Source organism: Ursus maritimus, unplaced genomic scaffold (genome assembly GCF_017311325.1).
Source record: "Ursus maritimus isolate PB19 unplaced genomic scaffold, ASM1731132v1 scaffold_7, whole genome shotgun sequence".
In the NCBI taxonomy this organism is placed as follows: domain Eukaryota; kingdom Metazoa; phylum Chordata; class Mammalia; order Carnivora; family Ursidae; genus Ursus; species Ursus maritimus.
Genome location: NW_024426885.1, coordinates 66,386,167 through 66,400,572, shown reverse-complemented (window position 1 = coordinate 66,400,572; position 14,406 = coordinate 66,386,167). Strand labels below are relative to the sequence as shown.

Below are 14,406 nucleotides of genomic sequence, written 5' to 3'. Positions count from 1 at the left end.
GCGCCTCGCCTATTGGTGGAGACGGTTGCGCGTTGGAGGCCCGAGCGGCCCAGCCCGCGGCCCGCTCCGTGTCAGTCAGTCATGGAGCGGCCGCCCAGAGCTGCCGCCGCGGGGGCGGCAGGGCGCGGGGCGCGGGGGCCCGGCTGACCCGGCCGTCGGAGCGAGACCCTGCGGCAGAGACGACGGAGGCGGAAGCAACCCGATCCCGAAGGCGGCGGCGGCGGGAGGAGCCGGAGCCGCCTGGGATGTTCAGTGAGTGCGGGGCGCGCGGGCGGGGAGGGCCGGAGGAGGGGGTCGCGAGCCGAGCGCGCTCGTGGCGGGCGGGGGCCGGGAGGGAGGGAGCGCGGGCGGGGGCGCGGCGGCGCGCGGCGAGGCTCAGGCGGGGCGCGCGCCCGCAGCTCCCGCCGGCGGGGCGGTGGGGGCGGGGCGGGCGGGCGGGGCCGGCTGTGCGCGGGCGCGGCGGCCGCGCCTCCGCCCTCGGCCTCGGAGTCCCAGGCGGCCGCGGGCGGCGTGGCCTGCAGTCCGCAGCTACACCTGGAGGGCTCCGCGTTCCTGCTCGGGGTGGGTCCTGCCGGGGCGGCTGCCGGGCACCCACCGGGAAGGGGTCCTGAGCGCTGGACAGCCGGGCAGAAGCACAGGTCCGAATCTCCTTTTCATTTAAGGAAAAAGGAAATGCCTTTTGGCCGAACTCAAGATTAAACTTCGCACATGGTGATTGCGGGTGGCTGGGTGTGAAATCGACCTCTGCATGTGACAGGGGAGATCTCGAGTTAGACTAGTTGTTGCTGGAGGATACCGACCTGCAAGGTTGCCTTTGGGATTAACTCATGACAGCAAGAGATTTGTGCGCCTAGGCGGTACTCGCGAAGCTCCGGGGCTTTTGAAAATGTATTAGGTAAGGCGTTGGTCCGAAGTCAGTTGATGGTTAGAAATAGTGGTGTCATTTTAGACTTAGCGGAAGTGGAGCACTTGAAAGCTTCATGCAGTTCTCCCATCAATTGTGAAAGTGGCGTTATACTGCGGATCTCGCAGCTTGTATGGTTATGGGATCAGAAGGTAAGTCTGCCAATCCCATGCGGCGTTCGTCTTAAATTACCTAAACTCTGACCTTGCAGATTGAGATCTTGGAATGGTGACTCCCGCGAACAAGCAGTTGGGTGCTGTGTCGGGAGAAACAGGGCGGAGTTTGTCTTAGGTGATACAAGTGTGGGACATACCTGAGTTGTGCGGTGGGAGGAGGACAAGGCGGCGGTTCCCCAGCCTTGCTCAAAGCCCTGCTTGAAAGTGAGAGTTGGAAGGGGAGTTTGTGCCAAATCTTTAAACTCTGGGAAACTTAATGTAGTGCATGGGGCTTGATGACTATGTAGAGCTAAGGTTGAAACCATGTAACTATCAGTGTAACTCTCTGTGAGCCTTAGTTTCCTCTTCTGTAAAACGAGGTGATGATTGATAAAAGTGGATCGTTTAAAGAGTATCACAAAAAGGAATAATGAACGTGAAAATGCCTGACATATAGAAAACACTCTAAATATTAGCTGTTGTAATTTCCTTTTTGGGAAAAAACCTTTTGGATTCCTTGTAGGCCTAAATATTTTGTGTTAAATGGGAAGCCTATACTAACATTGATTTGCTTTATAAATTATAAATTCTTGCTTTGAAAATCAGTGTTAAACTAGGAAACCAAAGGGTGGGCTTGCCTTGAGTTGGTTTTTTTTTTTTTTTTCCTTTGTCATCAAACAATAAATCAGGTTATTGTGTTTTGGAATAGTTTTGTTGCTTCTGCCTGTAAATGTGAGGTTTATGTGTGGTTCTGTCACTGTGAAGCTAGGTAAAAGCCTCACTTAACTTCTCAGCAACTAGTTTGGAGGGTTTTCTTTTTGCAAACAGATGTCCTTCGTAACACCTGTGAAGGACATCATTAGAGAAAGGGACAGGGTTTTGGTTTTGATTGATTTTCGCTGGAAGGGAGCCTTAGGGATCCTCTGTTAAACCAGCATTACTCAGTGGACGGTACTAGAAGTCATTTCCAGCCTCCCTTCATCTTCTCAGGTAATAATTGTTCTACCTGCAAATGTTCTGATCATTGTCTCAACAAGCAACTGGTAAGCCTTCACTATTGTCAAGAAGCCTCCGATTTAATGCAGAACCCTTTGGGCAGTAGGACGTTGTAAAGGGTAAGAGTTCAGACCCTGAAGCCAGATGACCTGACTTGTACACCTGTTGAGGTGTACAGGAGATAAGCTATATTGCAGCCCTTAAAATAGTGTCTAACCAGTGGCATACACTGAATAAGTATTAGGTAGTAGTAGTGGTAATGTAGGAAACAAATATTATGGTAAGCAATGAGACAGAAGTTGTTCCTGGATTCAGTGGTAGAGGAAGCTGAGCTGAGCTGTGAAAAAAAGAGTAGAATTTAACCAGGTTGGAGTGCCAGTGTAGGGGCCTCCAGTTAATGGAGAGGTCTTCACCAAAGCCCCTGAGATGAGAAAATGGGGTAGTACCTACCAGTTAAGTTAATAAAGGTGGATCAGAGTAACCTCAAAATGACACAAGGGAGATTGAATTTTGTATCCTCCACACTGGTGGAGGTAGTAGAAAGTTTTTAAGCTGAGCAGATGCCATCAGATTAGTTTTTTGGAAAGATTGTGCCAATTGTGCCTGCAGTAGTGTGGAATTGGATTAAAAGTAAGGAAGGCCCATCCCTCCACTTGTCCTGGCAGCTTTGTATCTGCCTGTGACTCGAAAAGGAAAATGACTGCTTAGCAGAGACAGGCATTTCATTCCAAATCTGGAAGCTTAGAGAGCATTTACAGAAGGCATGAAGAAATCCTTAGATCATCCCAGGCAGCCTTCCCTCTTAAAAGCTGACTTCAAGTATATACTGTATATATATGACTATAAGGCAAAGATCCCCCCAGATGTATCCCTTTGTAAAGAGAGTGTCACCACGTGTTCAAGTCTCTCCTATTACAGGGCACTCTCAGTCACTCTATTTTTTTTTAAGATTTATTTATTTATTTATTTATTTGTCAGAGAGAGAGAGAGAGAGAGGTAGACAGAGGAAGAAGCAGGCTCCCTGCTGAGCAAGGAGCCCAATGCGGGACTCGATCCCACGACCCTGGGGTTATGACCTGAGCCGAAGGGTCTGCTTAATGGGCTGAGCCACCCAGGTGTCCCTCAGTCACTCTATTTTGAACAACAGGATGCTGTTTGGGAAATACGTATTAGGCTAAAATAACTTCAGCTGATGCTAGTTTAATATAGCTATTCAATCAATCAGTATAGTCAGTGGTGACTGAAAAAATGTTCTGCCCTCCTGAATAGGTGTCGATGGCCTTGGTTGGTTGAGATTTCCAATGAGAGCATCATGTATGGATTCAAGAAGTACTCTATCATAGCTGATCTGGTAATCGTGATGGTGATGTGCTCTAGAAAATGGAATTTGATAATTCCCAGTGGCTTAAGTGACCACAGAGACACTGATAAGTGGAAGATGAAAGTGAATAGAGTAAAATTGTTTCATAAAGTAATATATTGCACTGTATAATGTATTTTTAAATATATGTAAGTTAATAAATTAAAGATTTAAGCAGACATTTGACTGTTTCCTGTATAGTCCTCAAAGGTTTTTTTTATTTAAATTAACCCCCAAAATTTCTTCTTAATTTTCTCATTGCAAGGGTATCATTGTCTTAGGTTTGAACTTAACCTTTTATTTGGATATTTCATAGAAATTGACTGCTGATCTTTTTCTCTACTGAAACAAATTCCCTTTTCTCATTTTTTAATTTTTAGAAGGTTTAAAGAACATTGTGTACTGGCAAGGTTTAGAAAACATTGTGGAGAACTTCCATTCATAATTCTCTGTTCTGCAGTCAAATAAGATACTCTTCTGATAAAATGTATTGAAATGTATCTTAGTCTCCTTACAGTGATTGGCTGTCGTAAAGGGTATCTCTGTTTTATTAGCAAAATACAGCTGACCCTTGAACAACACAGGATCCACTTAGACAAAGATTTTTTTTTTCCATACAGACAGAACAGTACTGTAAATATTTTCTTTATATTTTCTTAACATTTTCTTTTCTCTAGCTTTATTGTAAGAATACAGTATATAACTCTTAAATGAAATGTGTTAATCCACTGTTTATGTTATCAGTAAGGCTTTCAGTGAACAGTAGGCTATTAGTAATGAAGTTTTTGGAGAGTCCGAAGTTATATGCAAATTTTTGATGGGGGGCAGGGGCAGATCACTTATGTTGTTCAGGGGTCAATGGTACTCACATTCGGATGTTTGGTAATTTAGTAATGAGACATGTTATGCAAAACTTTGTCAATCAACATCTTTAGGCTAAGATGCTAGTACATTAGTTTCACAAAGTAATACCATGCTCTAGAACTGTGTTGTCCAGTGCAGTAACTGTTGGCACATGTGTTTAAATTAAAATAAAAATTCAGCACTAGCCACAGTTTAATTGCTCAATAGCTCTGTGTGGCTGGTGGCTACCATACTGAACAGTGCAGACTTAGAACATTTTTATTACTGAGGAAAGTCTTATAGGATGGTACTGCTCTAAAGTGAAAAATTAATATTCTACTTTGAGACATATACATAAATGTTTTAATGTCTTTAAACTGTTTCCAAAACCTGGCTGCATTTGATTCAGTTTCATGGAGAAAGATTAACATAGGAAAACATATTTTTCCTAATTCTCTAAGAACAAAACCTCTGTTTTTTCCATCTACCATGGTGTTTGCAAATAAAGCATGTATGAAAGTTTTCTCTCTGAAGTCATAGTAAATAACGTATATATCCATTCTTGTGCTGTACTCTTCTGTGTTAATGAGGTTTTGTGTAGGAATATTTTTTTTTCTCTGCTGTGAAATAATATTAAAGCAGGAATCAAATATTTGTGGCTCATAAAAATTCAGAAAGATCATGAGCCTAGAGTAAACTGTCAAGAATTCCAGACAGAAGCTAGGCAACCCTCACTATATTTTTTTTAAGATTTTATTTATTTATTTATCTATCTATTTATTATTTATTTAATTTATTTTATTTATTTATCTATCTTTATTATTTATTTAATTTATTTTATTTAATTAACTTATTTATCTGTTTATTATTTATTTTATTTAATTTATCTATTTATTATTTATTTTATTTGTTTATTTATTTATCTATCTATCTATTTATTTATTTATTTGACAGAGCGGACAGGCAGGGTTAGTGGGAGAGGAGAAGCAGGCTCTCTGCTTAGGGACTTGGGACTCGATCCCAGGACCCTGGGATCACGACCTGAGCCGAAGGCAGATGCTTAACTGACTGATCCATCCAGGCACCCCAACCTTCACTTTATTTTTAATGTGAGTTTCAAAGATAAGAAAAAAACTGTTCTCCAGGAATTCTCCATCTGTCTGGGCAGCTAAGGAGCAGTGATGGCAGGATTGGACAGCCTGCATTGGGGCAGGCTTGGGAAGCAATTTTAAGCTTGGGAGTAGTATAATCAGATTTGTCTTCTACGCTGGCTGCATTCTAGAGGGTGGCTTGACATAGGGCTAGAGGTGGGAGGATATTAGAATATTCCAGTTGAGAAGTGATTTATGCTGTCACATAGGAGCAGTGAAGATGGGGTAGCAGCAAAGGCTGCAAGAAAGAATTCTACGTGGACTGGAAGGAGTTGGCGGCCTCTTAGAAATGAGAGGGAAAGAAGAAAAAGTTTAAGATGATGACTGGGCCTTTTGTTTTAGTGGTAGATCATAGCACCATGAAGCTGGCTATGAATAGTAGGAGAAGGAGGAGGTTTTGAAGGAAGATAATAAATTTGAGCATGTTGAATTTCAGATCTAGGTAGAGATATCCCTCAGACTTGAGCTCAGGAAGGTGGTCTGACTAGATAGAGACCGTGTAAGTCTCGTGTAAGTAGTGTGATGATACAGGGAATGTGAAGAATGAGAAGCGGACCAAGAATGGGAGAGGGGAAGCAACCAAAGGAGAGGGAGTTTCAGGGGAGGAGGCATGTTCAGCAGCCAAGAGACCTTGTGGGATAGTGTGGAAAAGTGACTGTTTGGTTTGGCAAGAGTTGAGGAATCTCAGGTCTTAGTAAATAGCCCCCTGAGGTAGGGAGCAGGGTCAGCTGGCTGGATAAGAAGACTGGTGTTGCTTTGGAATAGCTGGGTGGGAAACTATCAGGAAAGAAATGAGTTAGTGAGAAAAGACTTCTGGAACATCATAGAGGTCCCAGGTGATGTTAGAGAAAATCAGTTTTAGTGGCATCTGTCTGCCTAGTGTGTGAGTTCTGCCTGCCCCCGCCCCCGCCAAAAAACCGAACCAAAACAAAACAAAAAAAAACCTCCAGGTGCTAGGTTGCATCCTGAGCCCCTACTTCTGAGCATTATTCTCCTGCCATTTATTTCTTGGGACGACATAAGAAAGAACACAGCTTCTAGTTCAGGTATATTCATGTCAGTCTGTGAGCAGAAATCAAATATGAAAGGCCATCGTAATGTTAAAATTATATGACATTACTAGAACTGAGAGTATACTATGGCTCATTTGTCACCTGTGATTTATATTTTTCACAAAGATAATTGAATACACTTTACCGTGATGATTAATGCAAAAGTTAGCTTTTTAAGTCCTCCTTCGAATGACCTTTTAATAGATATTACATTTAGACTTCTGCAAGTAAAGAGAAGAGAACTAATGTATTAGAGTACCTAGTATGCACTTTACATAGCATCTTATTTAACAGAAAAATACACAAGCATTTTTATTTGTTTCTAAGCATAAATTTGTAATTGGAATACATTTGCTTCAAAGTACACACACCCCTAGCCACCTATCAGTAGACTCATTTGGGGAGCTGATTTGAGAATGGTGGTGGTGAATTTGCCTGGATTTGTTCTGAATTTACCTGTGCTCAAAGCTGCCACCTTACCCAGGGGGGTATTGTCTATACAGTATTGTGTTAGCATTTAATGGAATTGTGTCGTATCTTGCCTGCTTAGCCCTTCACGTGGTGGCCCAGGGATATCTCTCCCAGCACCCTCCACCAACACACACATTTGAACATAAGTGGGCGGGTTAGGATGCAGTCTGTAACCAGTAAGAAATTCACTTGGCTGCAGTCCCATATTATCATCATCATCTTAGGAGTGTGCCTGGGTTCCATGTGTCTTTGCCTCCCCATATTTCTGTAATTAAATATCAAGAGTGTGGCTGTGGTTTTTCCTGCACAGTTGTTACTTTGAGACAGGAAGATGATCATGTCTTGACTTTATATAGCAACTTTGTTAAAGTATTAGTTAAACAGTAGGCAGCTATTGATATATGAGAAATAGATACATATTGTGTCAGAATCCTCTTTTTAATTTCCAGAAATACTACTAATATGACATGAAGAGAAAGGTATGTGATTATCTATTTTTATTTCAAAGTTAAGATATTATGTAAATTGAAAACCATGGGAAATCTGAAATTTTAACAAGGATATAATTATATCCAAACTTAATTTAAATTTAAAAGATTTTATAATTATGGGAAAAAGCAAGTAACTTGAAATTGCAGTGTTAGTGTCATGTCTGAGTCTCTCGAAAGACAGGTCTATTTTAAGGAGGTTTGTTTTCTCTCTCATGCGTCCATTTATGGATATTAGTATTACAGAAATCAGTAGGGGGAGAGGAACTGGTTTCTCCACAGAACTCTTCATTATTTATTTCATTTGAAATATGTGTGCATTGGAATCAAATCCACTTAAGTCTATTGGGTCATGTCTCTGGTATTTCAGTTGAGTGTGGTTGTAAAAGAGTTAGTTAATGCCAGCATTCCTGCTCTTAAGGTCCTTGGCCCTACATGGCTCGCCACCCACCCTCAGGGAAGGTCCCTTATCATAAATAGTGGTTTGGGTTCTGAGAAACTGCCATTTGGGGCAGCTAATTTGGACAAATTCATCAGAATCAGTATTTATAAACTAATTTCTAGCAATCCCAAATATGGCCAGTTTTTGCTGCTGTTCATTCTCACTCCTGTTTACTCTTCCATACCTTTCATATCTTTTCCCGTCTTCCTCTGATGTGCATAAACTTTGCCCTACTGTGAGGGCCATGTGTCATTGCAGGGTCTATTCTGTCTGTGTCTTTCACATGCATGGTTTCTTCCTGTTAGAGAGGTGGTCTCTTATTCCCATCTTATTTGGAGCACTGAGGGACACACATTGATACAAGCATGTATTCCCATAGCAACAAGAGATTGGCAGGAGGAAATCTGAAAAAGTGTTAGTCTCAGCTAAAAGACGAGGAATCGGGCTGCTTTGGAAGAGTTCAGAGACTGGGTGCTCTTGAAATTAGATTTAAAGCAGCTTTAGCAAGCATCGTGTGGGAAAGGCGGGGAGGCACAGGATGGGGCAGTGGGAACTGGTTGGATTTGACTAGTCCTGACTTGGGGTGACACTGGCAAAGGGCAATATTGTCACAGTCTCTGTGTGCATTTCATTGTTTTTCTCTGCATATAACATTGAATCAGAATCTCCAGGGCTGAAATTATTTATAGACACAGTTACAGGAGGTTCTTAGGTGTAGCCAGGTTAGAGAACCATAGAGAATCACTGATACAGTCAAAATGATACAGTAATGCTTATTAGTAACCACCAAAAACAATTATCTGCTTTCATTGATGGACAGATGAATGCTTGGAGCAGGGATTCCCAACGTATCAAAATCCTTGTGTTGGCAATAAAAAAAAAAACTTAATTAAAATAATCTAAGTTAGCAATATAGTGAAAGACTAATACACCAAAACTGAGTGAGGCGAATTCCACAGTAAAAAGGTGGTTCAGTTTTGGGAAATTTATTAGTAATTTTCATTGTATCACAGTCAACTGTATCACACCCAGTGCCCCTCCTTTTTAGCAAATGATTTTGTACTTTCTTTCTTAATCCAAAACTGAAATACATAGAGAATACAATTTTTCTAAATACATAATTTAAAGTAACATGATATCCTAATATTTATATTTTTATATAGATATATATGTTTTAGTGTGTATGTCTCCAACCTTCACTGTTTGCTCTGTTGTAGGACTTTTAGGGAATTGAAAAGTAGATATTCAGAGTATATTTTAAAAGGGGCTACCACAGACCAGTTTGGAAAGAAAGGATTATTTGCAGATAATTGTAGAATAATTTGTTGCTTCAGTATCTGTATAAAACATTTGGCTATTTGCCACACTTATGCCCTAAAAGAAATGGCAGGTGGATAAAAATCAGATACAAATAAAATGTTTTGAAACGTTTAAAGAAGAAAAAGGCAGATTCCTGGAATGGGGGAATTTCAAATCTTTAAAGGTAATAGAGGGAAATCACAAAGGAGAAGGTGTGTGCATGTCGTTGAAGCAGAAAACTCAGACACACCAAATAAATTACCAAAAGCAGATTTCCCACACACAAAACAGTGGGAGCCATTGATTTAGGGAAGGTTACTTTGATGGGGACAATAGCATGTGCATGGATAATGTTGCAAGCATGCCATTTTTACATGACAGAAGTGAACGTAGAAAACTCATCCAGCTGTCGTGGGTCACCCAGACTGCAGTATCCTTTACTTCTGGCAAAGCAGTGTTTGAGACCTGTGGCACCTTCAGGAGTTCCTATTATTCTTGATAATTAATTTAGCCATCAAGGAAAATAGTCCTTTTTGAGGGAAACCCTCAAATTAGCTTGAATTATCAAAAGCAATTTAGCCCTGTTTGGTGCACTTCCTACCATTTTCTTTTCCTTTCTTGTAAGAATTTGCGAGACATATTCTAATGCGTATACATGCTCTCTTACCATTTTGATGCTTTCCTGTGCCTGAGGTTACAAATAAAGACTAAAAGAGGTAAATGATGGGATTACAATGGAAACACATTGCTCAAATCTTTGACGTAGTGCTGCCTGCCTTTTCCTGACTCTTAGGAAAAACAGAGCATTCCTTTCCTCATTATTAACTGCTCACTTTCTCAACATCCATTTATCCAGTTTCGGGGTTTCTCAGATCTTTGATTTTTGTATGGCCTCCTGCCTGCTTTATTTGGCCAGTTCACTGCCAATTAACACCTCTCTCCCAGAGGAGGCCGGAGAAATCAAAGGCTCTGGAATTGACCTGGTCCTGTTTGCTCGATGTTAGCAGCTCTAATGAAAAGTTCCACCAGAAAGATTGAAATCATGGTATTAACTGAAGTTTGGGGGTGGTCTGTGGGGTTTTATTCTCCACAATAGTCCTGTTTTCCACAATTGAAGTTGACTGTATCGCTCTCGAGAAAGTAGACACGTGGGAGAGTGCTCCAGGTTAGTCACTAAGGCACTTTGCTTTGCGGCTTAAGTAGGTCACCTGACTAGCCACAGGGCCAGTCCTTGTCTGCTCCTTATTTTACCCCTGCCGTGCCCTTGCTGGGGCGGGTGGTCGCCCACATGGCTTGGTGTTCTGTGGTCCCGCCCGCAGGTCATGAAACGAGTGCGCACCGAGCAGATTCAGATGGCAGTGTCCTGCTACCTCAAACGCCGGCAGTACGTGGACTCCGACGGTCCCCTGAAGCAAGGACTGAGGCTGTCACAGACCGCTGAGGAGATGGCGGCCAACCTCACAGGTAACCCGGGGGCCACTCCGGGGGGCAGGTTGGAACAGAACTGGCGCAGGGGTCCGTGAGAAGTCCCTTCCCCTCCTCTTCTGGAGAGACTGCGGCAGCCTCCGCGGGCAGGCCACATGATGATGCCGGCCTTCAGAGATGCTATCTGTCCTTCAGAGCCACTTCTAGAAGCCTCCTGCGGTAACCCATCCTGCCTCAGGATTCTCTGCTTTTCTCTCTATCTGATGTTATGTGCAACTTTTTCCCTCTGTGAACTATTATGCTACAAGAGCCGGAGGGCCAGGGTTTCTGTCCCCCTCTTGAACATGTCCCTCCCTGTAGCCTGGAGCCTTGCCCATGGAAGTCAGATTTGCTGGGTGAACGAGTACTTTGGGATCAGTGGTGGGAAAGATTGGCATCCTAGATATGTTCCTGAGGTTTTTAAGATTTGTTTTTGGTTTCTGTTTTGAAATCAAATTCTTTTCTAGAAAAAGAAAAATGTGTCTTAAATCTATTTAGAACAGCAAATAATGATTACTTAGCTATGTTGTGAGTTCCGTTTTTATGTGATATAATTTTTTCTATTGGATCTGGGTACTGAAGACTTTGCCAAAAAAGAGATGGCCACAGTGCTTTTCGGGTGACTGTGTGCTGCTTTAATGGCTGTATGTGGAGTTCAACATTGCAGTGCTTTCTTCTACTCGGCCCTGGTTCCTCTTACCTGCTCCAACTGGACTCTTCTGTCTTTTTTATCCTTGTACTTCCTTCTGCTCTTCTCAGTACCTGTCACCACCTACTTCATCCCTTAGTGGTTTCAACCCCCACACTGCTAACAGCAGCTCTGTCTGCTGCCTCTTATTATCTTCAGAGTCATGCACCCAGACCCTTCATACTCTAAGGGTGTATTGCCATTGCCATAGGCAAGAATGATGGGACCCGAGGATGTCCTCAGGAGGTGCTTCGTGACTCCCGCTGAGACAGTAGAAGTAGCCCAGTCAGGCATCTGCCTTTTTATTCTTTAGCATCAGGTCCACCCCCATTGTTCCTTTCTTTCAGACTGGGTTACCCCTGACAGGAACAGAGCCAGATAAGGGACTTGGAATAGATTACTAAATGCCTTATTGTTTTGAGTAGGATGGCCAGTTTATAGAGCCAGAGTAATTCCTTCTCAGCTTGCCAGCACAGCCTTTAATGTCCATGAATAATCTGCTGCCCCATGTTCATTAGAACCTGGGAGCAATAATTCTGTGCAGTTGTTGATAGGAAATAGAAGCAAACCCTGTTACACAGAACATGACTCTTCTTGGTCGTCTTCATTCAGATATAATGGCTTGTTAGGAAGGTCACTATTGTTCCTGGAAAACCACCAGAAAATGTGAGTATTATAAAATTTTGTCCTAGGTCTTTCTGTCAGTTGAGTAATCTGAATGATTTTGTCCTCATTCAGCAGACCACCTATTGAACATCTGCTATAGGTCAGGTGCTCAAAAGCCCTAGAGATGGCTAAGGTTTGATCCTAGCTCCTGAGCTTAACATTATAGCCAGCAAATGAGGCGGATAAATCAGTGATGACAGGAGGGTACGACGTAGTAACTTCTATGAAGGGAGAATGTTTCAGGTTCTGTCGGAACAAAGAAGATGGTCATCTAAATTAGCTTGGCAGGTCAAGGATTGCTTCCCCAAAGGTTTCGTGGTTCCCAGCATACAGTCAGGGGTTAGTAAATAGAAGGAGTGAGCTGAGTCTCAAAAGAACCATTAGGAGCTTACCAGGGGACAAGTTGGAGCAGGGTATCCAGGTTCTCAAGTGTGAATTATGGAAAGATCACTCTGTGGTGGCATTGATTGGGGAAGGCCCAGAATAGAACCAGGGAAGCTAGTTAGAAGGCCAGAGAATGATCCAGTGAGAAGTGAGGAACACTAGCAGCCAGTCACACATCCCTCAGGAAGGGGATTACAGATTCTTCCCTGGTGAATCTGACCTGCCCAAGAGAGGAGACCTATAAAGACACTGACATTGGGAAATCGCCCACCCAGCTCATGCTGGGTGATGAACACAAGGAGTTTCCATCACCTGTCGTACCTCACCTTCAGCCATGAAAGAACGTAACGTACTCACTGTGAAGAGGAGAGGTGGAAAGAATCAGTGAGAAGCAACTTGAGTGAAGCAAACAGCTGAGAGAAGAAAGCTTCAAATATACCGCCACTGATAGCCTGGAGACAAGAAGAAGATGCTATTTTTAAAAAACAACATTGGGAGAACAGCAAGAAATGTGGTAAATTTAAGTAAATGGTAGTGAAGATGAGAAATCAGTAGAAAAGTTGAAAGTTGAGGAAGCAGATCAGTTCAGGGGATCTAACCTTGAAATAGTAGGAGTCCCAGGGGCACATTGCTGGTTCAGTGGGTAGAGCATGTGACTCTTGATCTCAGGCTTGTGAGTTTGAGCCCCACATTGGGCTTAGAGGTTTCTTTAAAAAACGAAGAGGAAAGAGAAATAGTAGGGTCCCTGAAGAAGAAAACAGAATCAACACATTTCTCAGAACCAAGGGGCATGAATTTTTACTGAAAGGGCCCACTAAGTGTCCATCATGATGGTTGAAAATAGACCCACACCGAGGCCCATTATTGTAGGATGTCAGAACATAGGGTCAAATGCTTTCAGATATGTCCCCCATGAACTTATGTACCTATCCTCTCTCATTCAACTTAATCCTGTTTTTCATTCCTCCACTGTCATTTTATTTTGGATATCAGGAAGGAGAGGAGATGAGTGTCATCGCTCAGCCATATTTAACCAGATGCCCAACCATACTTTGAAAATCTACTGAAATATCCATTGCTACTGCTGCATATACTTAATATCCTCTTGCATCCATCTTCCCACATACTGGATTAATAATTGTGTTTCCCATCCCCACCTTATGTATCTTTTCCTCCTTAGTCCAATCAGAATCCGGTTGTGCCAACATAGTGTCTGCAGCCCCTTGCCAGGCAGAGCCCCAGCAATATGAAGTACAGTTTGGACGACTACGGAATTTTCTCACTGGTAAGTGCTCAGCACTAAGAACTTCCTCTTACTAAGAAAGAATCATGCAAGTTTCCCTCAGAACCTACTATATTCCAGGGATGGTGTACTTGGTACAAATTCGAAGGTAGTTAGCACAGTCCTTGCATTCAATCTTAACGATCTATTGGAACTCCTAGGAGCGTCAAATCACAAGTTAAAGTTTGCAAGGGCTAGGGCTCTCAGTGTTTTGGTCACTGTTTTGTCCATGGCTGTAAGCAGAGTGACTAGAACTTGAGTTGAAATAGTGAAAGTTAAATTAGCCATGTAGAGAAGCATCCTGAAATGCAGAGAATTTGAAGTGTGCATTGAAATCACTATTAATAATATAGTACATCTCAAAATGACCTTTTCCCTTTATTTCCCAAAGCGCAAGACACTAGTCCTCATGAATCAGCAAGACCAAAAAAATTAGAGGTAGTTTAGTCCAGTTTGTGGGTGGTGTAATGACCCCTAAAACACAAAATCAGTAGATATGAGTTCCAATCAGTTCTTTTAACTCACTGTATGACTTTTTAAATGAATCACTTTAAAAAATGGAGTTGTTCAGCATCTCTGGTGCCCTAGTTTTTTCATCTGTGAAATAAGGCGATTCAAATGTATAACCAAGTGATTTGATCCCGTCCTAAGATAACTGATTATGATTTTAATGTTGGAAAGATTATTGCAGTGAGGGAGACCTTGTTGATTCAGGTTATTAATCAAAGTCTTTTGTTGAGTACTTTATACAAAACACCTTG

The 14,406-nt window shown here is 42.3% G+C and overlaps 1 protein-coding gene across 4 annotated transcripts in view; it reads left to right on the top strand.

The window, feature by feature from the left end:
- Positions 1–100: 100 nt before the first annotated feature.
- The window catches only part of TAF5L (TATA-box binding protein associated factor 5 like), a 29,756-nt gene continuing 15,450 nt past the window's right edge, over positions 101–14,406 (top strand). Inside the window, exons 1-3 of one of the 4 annotated variants that reach the window (XM_040624037.1) lie at positions 101–252; positions 10,481–10,625; positions 13,544–13,648. In XM_040624037.1, the coding sequence (XP_040479971.1) occupies positions 10,484–10,625; positions 13,544–13,648 (247 nt within the window). In that variant the 5' untranslated portion in view covers positions 101–252; positions 10,481–10,483. Of the gene's footprint in view, positions 253–459; positions 639–687; positions 896–10,480; positions 10,626–13,543; positions 13,649–14,406 lie in introns of those variants that run through there. The other 3 variants (XM_008689531.2, XM_040624038.1, XM_008689532.2) reach the window with 3 other exon arrangements.